The sequence below is a fragment of the Eufriesea mexicana genome, unplaced genomic scaffold (genome assembly GCF_001483705.2).
Source record: "Eufriesea mexicana isolate 0111107269 unplaced genomic scaffold, ASM148370v2 scaffold474474812, whole genome shotgun sequence".
Taxonomy (NCBI): Eukaryota; Metazoa; Arthropoda; class Insecta; order Hymenoptera; family Apidae; genus Eufriesea; species Eufriesea mexicana.
The window spans coordinates 658,069-675,591 of record NW_016907966.1 but is presented as its reverse complement, the minus strand read 5'-3'; the positions used below and the strand labels follow the sequence as shown (position 1 = coordinate 675,591).

The 17,523-nt window shown below is 30.7% G+C and overlaps 2 protein-coding genes across 3 annotated transcripts in view; both read left to right on the top strand.

Annotated features, from left to right (window-relative positions):
- Positions 1-1,649: 1,649 nt before the first annotated feature.
- On the top strand, positions 1,650-3,447 carry nmdyn-D7 (nucleoside diphosphate kinase homolog 7). Of its 2 annotated transcripts, none has more exons than XM_017902554.1 (9): positions 1,650-1,766; positions 1,839-2,005; positions 2,078-2,236; positions 2,310-2,517; positions 2,588-2,708; positions 2,788-2,912; positions 2,994-3,107; positions 3,182-3,289; positions 3,397-3,447. In XM_017902554.1, exons 1-9 carry the CDS (start codon positions 1,650-1,652, stop codon positions 3,430-3,432), a joined length of 1,155 nt encoding a protein of 384 aa, XP_017758043.1. In that variant the 3' UTR covers positions 3,433-3,447. The 2 variants fall into 2 exon arrangements, with proteins under 2 accessions (XP_017758043.1, XP_017758036.1); XM_017902547.1 differs by having other exon boundaries at positions 1,660-1,693.
- A 3,822-nt stretch (positions 3,448-7,269) lies between these two features.
- The window catches only part of LOC108548817 (major facilitator superfamily domain-containing protein 6), a 60,134-nt gene continuing 49,880 nt past the window's right edge, over positions 7,270-17,523 (top strand). The window contains exon 1 of the mRNA XM_017901941.1: positions 7,270-7,355. The gene's annotated coding sequence lies outside the window, so the exon portion shown is untranslated. The remainder of the gene's footprint in view (positions 7,356-17,523) is intronic.

The following is a 17,523-nucleotide window of genomic DNA, read 5'->3' as shown; positions in this document are numbered from 1 at the left end:
AAAAATATTTTACATTAATAAAATTAATATATTTGTTATAACAAGGTTACAATGAAAACAACTGTTGGTGATATTGAATTGGAATTATGGGCAAAAGAAACTCCCATGGCATGTAAAAATTTTATACAATTATGTATGGAAGGTTATTATCATGACACTATATTTCATAGAATTATCCAAGGATTCATAGCATATGGTGGTGATCTCAAAGGTACAGGAGGAGGTAGTAAAAGCATATGTGGAGAACTGTAATGGAGAAATTTAAAGTGAGACTATATTTAAAAATTAAATGAATGCTTCTTTTCTTCAAAAATAATTATTAGATATTTGTGTTTTAGGACGAATTTCATACAAGATTACTTTTTTGTCGACGAGGTGCAATTGCTGTGGCAGAAATGATAATGATTCCCAATTCTTCTACTTTACTCTTGGTTCTACATCAGAATTGCACAATAAACATACAATCTTTGGTATGTTTACTGGAGAAACTATATATAACATGCTTAAACTTAAAGAAGCACTTGTAGATGAGGTAAAATTAATGTTTATAAGAAAATATATCAAGAATTGATATAAATATAATATTCCCCCTTTTTCGTAGGATGATATGCCACTTTATGCTCCAGAAATGATAAAAGCTGAATTATTGAACAATCCATTTTCTGATATTATACCAAGAATAATAGTACAGGAAAGTGAAGAAGTAAAGGACAGTTCAAAAACTAAAACAGGAGGAGTAAAGTAAAAATCATATATGTTTGTAGCATTTATCCATGATAGTATTATTCTTTGTAATGAAAAATTTTGTTACAGAAATTTCAATCTTTTATCATTTGGCGAAAAAGCAGAGGAAGATGAAGAAGAATCTGCGATATTAACAAGTTCATCATCTTCAGCATTTTCCCGCGATTGCTGTAGAAAAATTATAGATTGCTATAGAAAACTGTTTTTCTTGCATAATATTCTTATTATTTTGTAATAAATTTGTACTGCCACAAAAAAGCGTAAAAAATAAATTTTTTTATGAAGAAATTTTATTTACAATGTTTTCATAGGCGAAAAATAAATACAAAATAAAGATGAAAAAGCCCTAAAACGATGATTATCGGCGGGAATCGAACCGCGGTCCTCCAATATAGGAATTCTCGACTGTTACCACTTAGCCACATTTCCGTGTGAAAATTAGTTTCCTTAAATCTGGAATTTAAGCGGTAATATCACTTTAATCATTACAAAAACTATATAGTAGTTGCGGCTATAATGATATATTTTCTTAAACTGAATGATAATATCTACAAACCTACAAAGTTTTAACTAAATCGGTGACCCGAAGGATTTGTATTCTCGTTGTAAGGTGTAACAGGAAAAGAATCAATAGATCTTGTATAGTACAGCATAATATATATATATTTGTTTACATAGCAGGAAAGTAATTAGCTAATAACTATCGTGACGTTGTTATAGAAACATATACATTAGAAAATTATATGACAACGGTGTCTATAGAAACATATATAAGTCTCAATATATTATATTGTGCGAATGATTTTGTTGCAAATATAGTGATGTGTTTAAAATATAACCTCACTTGATTAAAAAAGTTTACGTTACGACTTGTTATAATAGTGTAAATAAACTCAATTGAAATTATGTCAGTGGACCACAACGAAAAGTATATTTTTGAAGCTGAATGGTATGATAAAATAGCTAGTATTTTGAAAAAATTTTATCTGTATTATTATCCGTTTGATAATACGGTTGAATTGGTACGTTTACGATAATTTTATTGCGTTAACATTTTTGAAACCAGAATTTCAATTATATTTCCTGACTTTCAGTTTGATATAAAAGCTAGAAAAACATTTTTAAGAAGAACAAAATGCGAAGGAATTCAGGCCAAAGATTTTTATGTAGGAGCAACTGTAACAATATTTTCACGGAGTATAAGAATAACAGATTATGCAGATTGTGTCACACGAACAAAACTGCAAACAAAAATGCAAAAGTACCTCATTACTTCTGATATTATTGTCTCTGATTTTGTTAATGTTTTGCAACATATTTTTTTGTTATTTAGGACATTTGCAATAGTAAAACCTAATGTCGTTGATAAATTAGGAGAAATATTAAAACATATAGTTTCCTCTAACTTTCATATTGCAAATATCAAAATGGTTAAATTATCAAAAGAACAGGCAACAGAATTTTATGGAGATACAGGTGAAACCAATGTAGCGTAAGTTATGTTTTAATATTAAATATATCTTTAAGTTTGTAGTATAAATATTACTTTTTGCATTTTTGATTAGGTATTTGGTAAATTATCTCACTTCGGGTCCTATTGTAGCTTTAGAATTATTGGGTGATCATGCAATTGCACGTTGGCAAGAAGTGATGGGACCAGAAGATAGTAAGGAAGCTACTGCAAAAGAACCATCCTCACTCAGAGCATGTTATGGCACAGATAATATTCACAATGCAGTACATGGTTCAGAAAATGAGGAAGCAGCGGAAAGAGTTTGTTTTATTATCTATTATCTACATTAAATTGATACATATTTGGTATCTTTTATATTACATTTTTTAGGAATTGAAATTCTTTTTCCCTGATCCAAAATCTGGCAAAACAGGACCACCAAACACAGCAACATTAGAAAACTGTACTTGCTGTATTATTAAGCCACATGCTGTTCAAGCTAAATTAACTGGTACAGAAGTTCATAGTTAAGATAATAAATAATTTTTTAAATAAATACTATTCTATTACTTTATAATTCATTAATATAGGAGAAATTATTGATCAGATACAAAAAGCTGGTTATACCATTTCTGCTGTACAACAATTTTGTGTTAACCCATTTGATGCAGAAGAATTTTTGGAGGTGTATAAGGGTGTTCTTCCTGATTATGCGGTACATACAGAATAGAACAATATATCTTAATTATAAAAAATGAATTTGTTTCTTAAGAAATAATAGTAATCTTGTCTCCAGGCAATGGTAGGAGAACTACAATCAGGACCATGCATTGTTATGGAAATAAAACATAAAGATGAGAAATATGATGTTCAAGGAGAATTTAGGAAATTGTGTGGTCCTATGGATCCAGTAAGTACAAACAGTGAGTTTCTTAATCTCTGCATTTCTTACTATTTAACATACTTAACATACTACTTATATAGGATATTGCACGACAAGTCAGACCAGATACTCTTAGAGCAAAATATGGTAAAACTCAAGTACAAAATGCTCTACACTGTTCTGATTTACCAGAAGATGGAATCTTAGAGGTAAACTAAATTAATACATTTATCTTTATATTTAATTTTTATATATATAATTAAATATAATATAAATATATATATAATCTGTACATATATTCATTAATTTGATACAGGTGGAGTACTTTTTTAAGATTCTTGATAGCAGTTAAATATTTAAAAACCAGATATTACAAAAAAAATTTAATTACTTTTTAGTATTATGTTTATTATTTAGAATATTTCATGTGCATTTAAAAAAAAAAGAAAATACTGCACATGACTTTTTATATTGTCATTCAGTTTTGCAGATAAAGGTTTTATTAGAAAATGATATTAGCAGTTGACGTTATGTTTATTGCATGATTAATCAAGACTTAAGAGATAAGTGTATGGAATTCTGTTTCTACATTTTTATAATAAAGAATACTTTAATAATTCCTGTATGTTTATCTCTCACTCAGTAATATATAATCTCCCTGCCGTACTCGTTATTTTTTTTATATAGACGTTTAATCATAATGGAATTTCTTTAACTTAATTAAATCATGAAAATGTCAATCACATGTGTTCCTATCTTTTACAATTATTTACATTTTTATTCATTTTAGTTTATAATTCTTCCATGGTCAATTTAAATGTGTAAAATAGTTTTCATTCGGTGTAATAAAACAAAATCTTACTTCTTGAACATATAATAATAGAATTATTTTATAATTCGTACAATGTGATTGATTATTTTCTAATGATTATAAATTGTGTTGAAATATTTTTATCGATGATTCTATTTAGTATATATCTTTCAAATAACTATTCTCCGATAAGTGTATAATCAATCAACGATTATATGAGAAAAGGATGCTTATAATATCCCTAGAAGCCAATTTCGCAACGTCCTACTTTTACAAGTAAACAGGGCCACCAATCCATCATCCTACAATGTTCTGGAAGATTCAAGAAAGTGACTAGACAGACTAATTTTCAGTTATCGTATATTTAAATAAGCCGATAGAGTAGAAAAACATGGGGTTCGCTGTACTTATGGAATATGATCACTGATATCAGTGGTTACTTCGAGAAAAATAAGGAATGCTATCGCCTGCCTAACAATAAAGATAAATTTAAAAGAATAAACTAATTCTTTTACAAATATTTTCTCGATGATTTATGTGAATAGTTTGACTTACGAAGTAAATAGTTCAATGAAATGGAAAGAAGTGAGAGATACCATTCTCATTGGAATCAGTTAAAGAAAGAAAGCAAATAAGAAGTCGCTAACCTGTTATATGTTAATCCTTCGCAACGGATCACCATTAATGGCGAATCCATCCGTTTCAAATTCGCTATACTATGTGCTTATCCTACCTTAATAACGGCATAATAATGTGTGTCAAGGATTCACTACACCTGTTGAGATGAAAAGTTGCAGAAATCTGCTAACTCTACTGCGAGCTACTAAGATAAAACAGGTAGATAACCTTGCAGCATGGTAATGTCGTTACATGATAAGGATGGATGATTAATTTCAATTTGATTTCCGGCTCCCATATATGAAGAACGAGGTGAAACGACGTGGAAATATTAAAACAAAAATTACCAAATTGTCGATTTACTGTATATATCTGGTTTGTAAGTTAAAGGTTAGAATATATTATATATTTTTTATCTATATTTTTCAATATAATTTTAGTTTTAAAAATGCTTTTAAAATATAGAATTATTAAATATTCTTTAATATTTTCGTATTAAATTTATTTAATGATTTATAATATATTGATTCCTTATAATTTTATAATAACGAAATTTTCAATATGACAATTTTTAAAAATGTTTAGTTTTAATATTTATATCCCACAAAGGTGTTATTATGTTAATTTTAGTGATAGAAAATTATTGGCCGTTAATTTACCGAAAAAGTGTCCAATACATAAAAGAATCTGCATTCTAGAAATTCCACTTGAAAAAGGTGTTCTCTAGTGAGTTCTTTTTCTGAATCGGTTTTAGTAGTTTCTGGCTAAAATATTTACATTCTTACTGCGAATAACAAAGCTATAGAGTCATTGTGAGTCGTTCTGATAATTTTGTTTATTATGCACTTTTTTATAAGGTAGTTGAATGTATATATACTTACATGAATTACATTTGAATTCTTTAAATTCTTCTAATTTTTTAATAATATCCAAACTTGAAAGTTTTTAATACTTCACTATCTTAAAACATAAAAATCTATTTTTAGATTATGAATTTTTGATTTCTCCACTTATATATATATAATGTTATGTAATTTTATATAATATCAGATATTTCAAAATTCCAGGGAGATACGAATATACGTAAAATTGAAAAAAATAAGAACTTGTTTATTTTAGAAATAGAAAATCATTGGGTAACTATAAAAAATATTAAAATTATAAGATGTAGATTCTAAAACTTTAAAAACTCAAATTCCTTATTTAAAATCATTTTAGTCGAAAATTTCAATGTCTCATATTATTTATTCTGGAGGTGCTAAATTTGTAATTTTTTTATTGTAGAAGTAAAAAATTTCGAACTGATTATTTCAAAATTTAAAAATTCCAAAACTCCATAAATACTTTCTCGAAAATTTCAAAATTCTATATCGCTTGCACCAAAATTTCCAAAATAAGAAAAATTACAAATTATCACTTAAAAAATTCAAATCTCCAAATTACCCACTTACTCATCATCAATTTCCAAAAATACCAAAAAGAGGGCATAAAAGAATTGACAGAAAAAAAATCAAGTACACTCCAAAACTCTTTAACGTTATTTACACGGTTCAAAATATAAAAATTCCTAAACTCAACAAATACTTACTCGAAAATTTCAAAATCCTGCATCACTCGCCCCAAAATTTGCAAAATAATAAAAATCACAAATTATCACTTCCAAAATTCAAATCCCCAAATTACCCACTTACTCGCAATCAATTTACAAAAATACCAAGAAAAAAAGGCACAAAAGAATTAACAACGGCAAAAAGGACAAAGACCACTTTACACAAGATACACCGACAGGTGCGACCATGATTTTTCAAAATCATCTATCAAAGCAGAAATAAATAAACCACCATAAACAACATATCGGGGCAGGTGCAATCGCAATTTTACAAAATCATAAAAAGTGTAAGACAGTAAAGAAAAACACCACGTACATACAACACGTAACGACAGGTGCAACCATAATTCTACAAAATTATCAAACGATCAAAAGGAAAAAATCAACGGAGGAAGAAAATAAAACCCCATTAACGTGAAACATGTCGCCATTGCAGATGCAATTCCAGAAAAACATTGATGAAAGAGAAAAATTTATACAAAAATCTACAGAAAAATCTGCACAAGAATCTAAAGAAAAATCCAAAGGAAAACTTAAAGAAAAATAGTATACATGATATATGGCGACAGGTGCAACGAAATCCTCACGATGGCGTCGAATGGAAATCGGTATATCGAGGAAAGTGCATCCCGCTGGAATTCCACGGAATCTTACGGAGTACATCGGCACCGGTTCCTTATCGGGCACGCTGCTATCAATGAACATGCGAATCGGCGCGGCCCGTCGCGGTCACGGTCTTAGGTCCGATTGGCGGATTAGAATACGTGTATTTTCGCGCCGGTGCATTGCCACCGAGGATCGGGCCTGGCAGTAGTGCGCTCGACGGCGCGCAGAACGGACCCATCGGCGATCGTCACTCCTCCAGGGTCTGGCAACCGCGATTTCGAGCCCGTTACCGATACCGGATATGTACACATACTGAACCCGTGTGCCTCGACGTTTCGACGAAAGTAACAGCTTCCGGTTTCACCGATCTCGTCGAACTCGTCTGTGAGATCGGTAGAAGAAGAATTTTTTCGCAGAGGAGAAAAGTTTGTCCGTGTTGAGGGGAGCTGGATCTCAAGAAGAGTAGAGGACTCGAAAAATTGAATTTTTATTTAAAAAAATTTCTTTAATTTTTTTTTTTTTTTTTTTTTTTTTTAAATTGGAAAGTAGGCCGTCCTCGTGGCTGGCCGAGAATTCGTGGACGTCGAATTGCTTGATGCCTCTTCTTCCTGGTATTGAATGGTGGACGAACGTAAGTTGTTCATTTTGCTCGGGGTAATTGTTGTTGGTATAGTTAGGTGAATGAAGAGGCGAGTATTGCGAGAGTGTATGTGGATGGTCGAGTGTGGTATGAATAGGCATAGTCTGTTTATTGGCTGGTGATGTTGCTACTTCCTCTTTCGTGTTATCGTGCCGAGTTGAGGTTCTGCGAAGATTCAGCTGAAAAAATGGTAATTTTTGCCACGAAAATTTGGGATTATCGGGATTTCCTGTGAATCGGTATTTCGGCGATTTGGCAAATGGAGTTTAATAATTTTCGAATTTGATAATTTGTTGTTGTGCGATTATTATTCTCACGATACTAGAGATAGAATTTAATAATTTTTGAATTTGGTAATTTGTTGTTACGTTATTATTATTTTTATGGTGATGATTCGTTGTATTACCAGGGGGTAAAATTTGGTAATAGGGGTACCAAATTTGACAAAATTATTGGGATCAAAATTTTTGATTTTGTACCTAATTTGTATGATTATTACTTTTGAGATACTAGAAATAGAATTTAATAATTTTTGGATTTGGTAATTTGTTGTTACGTGATTATTATTTCTATGGTGATGATTCATTGAGTTAGCAGGAAGTAAAATCTGATACTAGAAATACCAAATTTGGAAAAATTATTGGGATCGAAATTTTTGATTTTGCACCTAATTTGTATGATTATTACTTTTGAGATACTAGAAATAGAATTTAATAATTTTTGAACTTGGTAATTTGTTGTTACGTGATTATTATTTTTATGGTGATGATTCGTTGAGTTAGCAGGAAGTAAAATCTAATACTAGAAATACCAAATTTGGAAAAATTATTGGAACTGAAATATTTGATTTTGCAGCTAATTTGTTATTATACGATTAATATTTTTATGGTAATTTTTATGTTACTAGAAATACTAAATTCGGTAAAATTATTGGTTTTGCAGTTATTGCGTTTGGAAAAATTAATTTAATTAATTTAATTAAAATAGGAATGCAGTTGCAGATATTTATGTATGTTGTGACATTTTAAGTAACGAGGGTTAGAAAACTTGGGAAATTGTTTCTGGTTCTCGTTCATGGTTTTGTGAGATGTAATAGTATCTCGCGTGTAATGTCATTTATTGTCTAGTAACATTGTCTAGTAATATTGACGAAAGACATTAAAAGATCTAAAATAATATAAATTTATTTTTATTCTTTTGCAACTTATAACATTAATAATTTAGTCTAGAATTTCACTAGAATTAAAAGTCTGCGATCTAGTGAAATTACCAAATCTTTCTCATAAATAGTAATTTTATAGGTAATTGTTGTAATATTTTGTAGAATTATTTTCAGTCATTCTCTGACATTTTGCAAAATAAAATACAATAATATAAATCGATAGCTGATCAAAGTCTATATAATGCCATCGACAAAAATTATTTTAAATGGTTCTTTTGAAACACCATTGAATTAATTTTTATTAATTTCTGACTAAAATTTCTTTTTTATATCTTTCTGACAAGGGATACTAAAAATTAATCAAAATATAAATTAATATTTTTTGCAGATCAAATAAGATTAACGATTCATGTTTTGACATTTTATTAACTTATAGTAATTCTTAGATTAATAATTCCAAAACATAGTAAATTTGCTTGGAATTAATCTCACTAGCTTAATAAGAAATAAGATTGATAATAGTAACTTTAATTTTTCCTATTATTTTTTATTTATTTTTTATTATTTCTTACAGTTTTAAATCAAGGATATTTTTTAAAATATTCCCCAAAAAATATTTCTCAAATTTCTGTTCTGTCAATTCGATCATTTGCAATTGCAATTTAAGTATTATAATTCTACGTTTAGTTTATTTAAAAATTATAAGCCTAATCATTTGATTATTCAAATACCGCTTTGCAATAAAATATTATTATACTTCGAAGTTTATATATATTATAGATTTATTTACTAACTAACTAACAAGGATATTTTTAAAAATATTTCCGAAGAAAGATTTCTTGATTATTTACAATTTCAATGTAAGTATTATAATTCTATGATTAGGGTAAAAATTCTCTCGCCTGATTATTTGATTATTCAAATACCAATTTACGATAAAATATTATTATACTTCGAAAGTTATATATATTATTCATTTATTCATTAATTAATTAATAAGGATATTTTTTAAAATATTCCCAAAAAAGATTTCTCGATTATATACAATTTCAATGTAAGTATTATAATTCAAAGTTTAGGGTAAAAATTCTTCGGCCTCGTTTGATTATTTGATTATTTTCTATTATTAATTTGACATTTTGATTATTTGATTATTCAAATACCAATTTACAATAAAATATTATTATATTTCGAAGATTGCATATACATTATGCACTAACTAACCAACAAATACTAATTAACAATTATAACAATCATCACAACACTACCGATACAAACTGCTTGTCTCAATTCAATCGTTCCAAAAATAAAGCATCCAAATTCCTCGTTCACCAACAGCCCTAACCTATAAGTTAACTGGACAAAATAAAAAATCTCAGCTTAACTCTCGCTTAAGTGCTCATATCCCAAAACGGTCGCCCCCCTAAACGAAATAAACGTGAGCAGAAAATTACGTTGAATGCAATCGTATTTTCAGCGACGTGAAATATACGTAGAATTATGCAAATCGTGCAATATTTCTCCAAAGTCGAGCAAACGACGCTGAACGACCGTTCGAGTTCGTCCATCTTCATTTTTCAAATTGCCAACCGTCAAATTCTCTGTTTCGCACGATGTCACGGTTAATTCGGCACTTGTACGGTACACGTATGACAGAAGTTTGTGAACGACGAAAAAGTGTCGTAAAAAGGTACAAAAGTGGCATTCATCGATGACGTACAAATTGGCCAACGTTCATGGTCCGCGCCGATGTGGATGGTGACGCATGTCCGAGGGTACTAATAATGTAATTTGTGAGTTCCTTTCAATGCTCTCGACAGACTTCGCAGTCATAGCGGAGCTAATAGGCAAGAATTTTTAATAAAGCGCCGCTTTTCAGCGCGATCGCCCCCGACGCGACATTCGGTGAATTTTAAATTCTCGCCAATTCCCGCCGGCCGCCATTTTTCTGGCAGCGAATGGCCGCGGCCGACGGGATTTCGCGGAAGTCGAGGAAAATGGAGGAGGGAAAAATTCGAATTAAGCGACGCCCGTTTTAATCCGATGCTTTGCTCGTTTTAGTATCCGTTAATGGAAAAAACACCATGCGAATGATACTAAATGATGGAAGGGTAATTATAGTCGTCCATAAACTAATTTATGAATATTCGTTAACTCCACCTCTCGAATTTTTAAAAAATTATTGTGCCAAGATATTCGATTGATGATTATTTTTTTATTTTTAAAGTGAATTTCTGCTGTTTGTTTTATAGTGTTAATCGCTATAGACTACTAACTATATAAGTTGTTCATGGGGTAAAGTGATTAACTCCATTTTTTAATTTAAGAAAATTTATCGTGCCAAGATATTTGACTAATTTTAAAATAAATTTCTGCTTTTTATTTTATGGAGTTAATTACTATGGGCTACTAACCATATGAATTGTTCATGGGGTAAAGTCATTAACTCCATTTTTTAATTTAAGAAAATTTATTATGCAAAAATATTCGACTGTTATTATATTCTGTCTATTATTTTATGAGGTTAATCACAATAAACCTAATCACTATAATCATATAACATGAGCTATTCATGGGTCAAAATTTTTGTTTGAAGTTAAAGTTTTTATTTAAAGAATTTTTTAAATATTATTTCTTATTTCGTAAAACTAGTCGATTTGGCAAATAAAAATGTATAATTAACAAAATTTTGTTAAACTAATTTTTGATATCTGTTATACATTCTCATTTTTCATTTAAATAGGTCAAATTTGTAAAAAAGGAAATATAAATTTCTCCTATATTATTCTTTGTAGTTTTAAAAAAAGACTATACAATTTTTTGTTTAAAGGCTTATGATTACACTGATATTTATGATTTATGGGGGCAGGGGGGGGATAAGGAAATAATAATAATCTAACTGGGAAAAAATTGGAATTATTTATGTTACTATTCAAAAGTTTGTAATAATTTCTGATAATAAGAAATAATATGTACCAAATTCAGGCTATTATCGAGGTTTCTTATTGAGTAACTATGTATATCTATTTAATGTTTATACATATATATTTACGTGCATATTACAGGTTGATAGATATACAATTAAGTATAGCTACTAATTCATTCTCTTTACCAAAACTCGACATTTGAGACAAGCTTTTCTTCTAAAATTCTCAGCAGCTGATAATTCATAGCTCAATTTCTCAGTCAATATTGCATCCCTTCTATCTGGGCTTAACCTAACCTAACTTTATTCAAGTATTGATATATTTCTCAGGAAATGTAACTCAAAGATTATTGCAGTAGTAACAAATCAGTGTTCATCTGTGAGTACATCTGTATACAACTCCATTCTACCTAAATCTAAGTTTAAATAGTCTGTTTTGACTAGTCTGATGGTCTGTTCAGTTGTACTAGGCATTACTTCCAACCTTGTGGTTGTATTTTAATCTGACCAGTTCAACAATGTTCCAAAATCCAAGTGTTCCATCCTATATACCTAGAAAAGGGATTTTAATCTTCAAAATCGTATCTCTGTTGAGAGATTTTCTCCCAAAGCTAATGGTGTCTTTAACAGATATAGATCAAGAACCTCTTCTCGTTCGAATATCCAATATTTCTAAGTAATCAAGCTCTAAATAATAGTAATAAATCTCCAGGATCTATCGTTAATCATTTTCAGTGTGTCTACATAGGATTAAACATAACTGTCTGCACGACAAGCTTCGTTGAATCTTCCTTGGATCTTGATCGAATATTCAATGTTGCTCAGTTAGCTAGGTCTAGCTTCCCTAACGTCATAACCGACCATCAGTCCTCAAGATCTCTTATAATCATGTTCAGCATAATCAAATAGGATTGAATATAATTAAACGATCATGGGTAGTCAATGTTGCATCCCTTTTATTTGTTGACAATCAGTTGAATCTTGCTCATGTATTCAATGCCTCTTATCAGACCAAGTCTAACTAAAAGACACGACCAATTTTTCTAGACTGGCAACCAGCTATCAATTTTCGAGATCTGCAGCATGATCACAAGCCATAAGCAGAGTTAATAAAGCTTCTTCTCAGCTAACTTTTATAAACTGGTAACCAGCTACCAATTTTCGAGATCTGTAATCATCTTTGATACGATCACAAGCCATAAGTAGAGTCAATGAAGCTTCTTCTCAGCAACTTTCATAAACTGGTAACCAGCTACCAATTTTCGAGGTCTGTGATCATCTTCGCCACGATCACAAGCCACAAGTATAGCCAATAAAGTTTCTCCTGAGCTGTAATAAAATCCTTTCGGTCCACTGAGCTGGAATTTTACTCAATATTCAACGTTTCTCAGCAAAGCAAGCCCAACTGAGAGGTTTGACCGACTCCCCTAACTTTCTTTAAAGGACCCTCTACTTGATCATTGGAATCAGTTCGAATTTCTGCTACATGTACACTTTCTACGTTCCAAATAGCTATTCTAGTGGTTCCTAACCTCAAAACTGAAGAACACTTTTGATCGAAGACAAAATTTAGGAAATACCAATATAATAAAATCTTTTTGGTTCAGTGAGCTGAATTTTACTCAAGATCCAACATTTCTCAGCAAAACGAGTCCAACTGAGATGTTTGACCGACTCCTCTACTTAATTACTGTGATTAGCTCAAAATACACTGTGTACATTGCAAATGCCTACTCCAGTGGTCCTTAATCTTCTGAGGAACACTTTTGATCGAAAACATCAAGATTCCCAAGACTAGAGTCTTATCAGTTTCCACAATTTTGCGACAGGTCCACGGAATACCGATAAAGAACCTCTGATCTAGATAGCGAGAACGACTCTCATGAGAAGACGCACTACAGCGTTAATCTTCGACTCTGCTAAAATCCGTTTATACAATCAAATTCGTCGTTAAAAGAAGCAAAATTAATCCCTATACAAAATTGCCCTATCTCCAATAGTTCTCGAAATATTCCACAAAGTATGTTTCCCTATGCCTACTTTAGGGTCTATTTCCATCATCCCTGCAACATAAACGTTGTACAACGTGGACTACTTCACAATTCTGCAAAGTTTCACCAAAATTGACGACTAACCATCGATATGGTCCCCTGTTAGGACGATCCTAATGACCAAACCCTTTAGATCAGCCTCGAGACATGTCTCATCATCAGAGGGCTCTTGGAAACGTGTACGAAATGAACAAATATCGTTTATAGATTGGTTAATTCCAAGGAACAGAACTCGTGAGACGATTACATAGTCGATTGACACCTGTTGAATCTCTCAGAAGGATCCCTTCATCCCTGTTGTTTGTTTCTTTGGGTGCATTATTCAGAAACGTGATCCTCTGATTGTTTTGAGTGACTTGTCATTCGTACCATTGATCAGTGACGCAGATCAGACCATAGCTACTACTCTGCCATCCACGGTGACGCGTGTCGCGGACTACTAACAACGTAATTTGTGAGTTCCTTTGAATGCACTCAGGAGGGACATACGGAGTGGCATAGGAGCCGTAATAGTTGCTGAATGCACTTGACCCGGTTCGACGGCGTCGCAGTCGTCGCGTTCGTACCAGTGAAAGCGAAATCGAAATCGAACACTCGATCCACCGATCATTTTTATCTTCCCCTCCTTAAGCGATGGGAACTGCACGGCTTTCAGCCAGATCGGCTGCCCTCGATCTACGTAGATCCTTCTATGTCGGCATCTTTGACTCCAGAAGACTCGAGACGTTCGGATGTGATCTAGGGAATCCCCGTGATCTAGGGATCATAAATCTCCACGATCGAGAGCTCGTTCGTTGCGTGATGCACGATGAAAATTTTGTTGAAATTTTTTGAAAATTTCAGCTAGTAACTTTTTTTTCTAGTAATTTTCCATTATTCTAGGTATTTTATTTTAAAATGGAAGACAGTAGATGAATAAAAGAAACACTTTAAACAAATTTGTATGTATACATTGTATACATGCTATGTACATGTATGTGTACTGTTCTTCTCCATTAATTCCCTAGATCAATTTCATTTGTTCCCATCTGAAGTATGGAGTATCTAAAATGTCACTAGGCAGTAATTCTAAACTGGAGTCAATGGTTTAATGCTTCGTTAATCATTATTAACCGAAATAATTAAAAATTAAATGAATTTAATTGTGGAGTATGGAAAAGTAATTTTTCGAAGTTACTAGATAGAGTCTGGTTTTTTAATGTCTAAACAAATGTAAGAAAGGAATTTGAAGTTATTTGTCAGTGTCGTTTAATATTTACAATTTGTTTAATGTTGCACAACGTTAGTAGAACCTTTAAAAGTCACTGACGATCGATTACTTTTCATTGTTCATGGAAACGATTTAAAATGTTCGCCGGTAAGCGCGGCGGCTCGGCCAGCGCAGGAGAAACTCGCAAATCTGCATGGTATTTGGTAATGGTTGTCATCGTGTTTATGTAACGATGGATTTTACTTATTATTAGAAATCTATGTCAGGAAGATTAACAGACCGATACTGCAGCGAGAGAAAGCAACGATGAAATAAAATGTGTCGGTGATTATGAAAGTGGTCTAAGTAACATGCGTACATCTCGTTTCGAAGTATTCAAATTTTCGCGCTTGAAAATATATTACAAATTCGAAAATTAATAATTACGAAGATGTCAGTTCGTGTTTGATATTTTATTGAAAAGAATTTCAAATTTTCGCGCTTTAGATATATTGCGAACTCAAAAATTAATTACCGCCAAGCTATATTTCATATTTTGTTGAAAAGAATTTAAAATTCTCGCGCTTAAAAATATATTACAAGTTCAAAAATTAATAATTGAGAAGATGTCAATTCGTGTTTGATATCTCGTTGAAAAGAATTTCAAATTTTCGCGCTTCAGATATATTACGAATTCAAAAATTAATTACCGCCAAGCTATATTTCATATTTTGTTGAAAAGAATTTCAAATTTTCGCGCTTCAACTATATTACGAATTCAAAAATTATTTACCGCGAAGATGTGCACTCATATTTGATATTTCGTTGAAAATAATTTCAAATTTTCACGCTTCAACTATATTACGAATTCAAAAATTATTTACCGCGAAGGTGTGCACTCATATTTTGTATTTCGTTGAAAATAATTTCAAATTTTCGCGCTTCAAATATATTTCGAATTCAAAAATTAATTGCCGCCAAGCTGTGAACTCGTGTTTCATATTTCCTCGAAAATAATTTTATTACATTGCAGTATGGATAAATGCAACGCAGAAAATCTGATAAAATCGTACGTTACAGATCTTTGACTTAGACCATTTTCACGATTACTGGCACATATAATAATATGTGATATATGTATCACATATAGTAATATAACGAGGGAAAGGTGTAGTATAGGTTATGTATCACGAATCATTCAATTGGCATATAAATGAGTTATTATGAGTTTAAGGACTCGAATGACTGCAATATTCTGTGCTTAAATAATTATCTGCTTATAGATTGTCTTCCAAATTAACAACTTTTAACATTGTTATCTTGTCAAGTAGTTTGGTATAGGTTAGTTATCATGAATTGTAAAGAATTTTAAAACATCATATGATTTTCGTGTTCATTTTTAGGTTATTTTGTCAGGTTTCAATTATTAATCCTATCGTTAGTATTTTGTTGAGTATTTCAGTATAGGTTAGGTATTACGAATCGTTCAAATAATGTGTTCAGTAATGAAAAACCGTAACGAATCTGATAATTTTCTCATTTTTGTGCAGATTTCTAATTTTAAATAATGGTTTTAGTATTAAGTAATAGTAAATTAGCATTAAATATTAAAGAAATTTCGTATTAAATAACGTAATATAGGTTAGGTATTACAAATCGTTCGGTTTATGTATAGAAATTTTGGAAACTGAGATGATTTATTGAAATTTATATTATCTTAACAATAATTAATTACTTAATATTTCATTAAATAATTAATTTTTAAATCTCCTTGAAAAGAGTTTAATAAATTTTCGAAATAATTAAAAAATATTCGTAAAAGCTTCTTTTAAGAATTTTCTAATTTTGATATTTGCACAAAGAAATTCTTATTCATATGCATAACTGCTTTTTTCCCGATTTTATACCGAACGTTCGTTTTTCTTAGGATTAGGAAACTACTTTAAGAAACTTGAAGCATGGTTGATTCGAAGGAATGTTGAGAACCGTAACAGGGTTAAGTTAGATCGTTTACCAGAGTCTCTTAGATCTATTGCTTGATACTGTACTAATAAAATATATGTTTCCTTAATTCAACTTAATATTTATGTACTCAAAAACACTGTTTAACAACAAATTAATTAAAATTAGAAAATCAATGATCTATTTTCCACTTATATTTATTTAAAATACATTCATTAATATTTCTCTATCTTTCACAATCGTGTTTTAAATAAATAAAAATTTAAACATTTAAATATAATCTCCATGCGTTGATATTCCTTGATAGATTAATAAATAATCAGACGATATATTTCGAAATATTAAAAATAAATTTTCTTATATAACAATTTCGAATGATATACTAAACGTAAAAATATTTCTAAATCGTGCATTATATCTTCGAGCCTTATTTGAAAGGTGAAAGTACGATAGACGTGGATTTGATTAATAAAAATGAATTTGTGATCAGGACATGCGAGCCTAACCTTCATCACGATAGCAGACTTAAAGTGCACGAAACAAAATGCACGAAACCGAAATATAAAACAATTAAAAATATTTTTAAAAATTACAATTTTTAATATCCGAGATCCTCTGCGATTGCTATACCTATAAAACTTCACTTTAATCGTCGTTTTAAATTTTCTCGTTCTCCCGTATATACTGGTATATACAGGGTGTTCCAATTGATTTTAATGGAAACTTGTGTGCATATCAAAAATACCGAGTCAGGCATCAAATAATTTTCTAATTAATTAGAAATGTTCTTCAGAGAATGAAATCAACGATTAGAGTATTAAAAATATTTTTCTCATTTCTTAAATGAGATCTCGTTTAATAAAAAATCG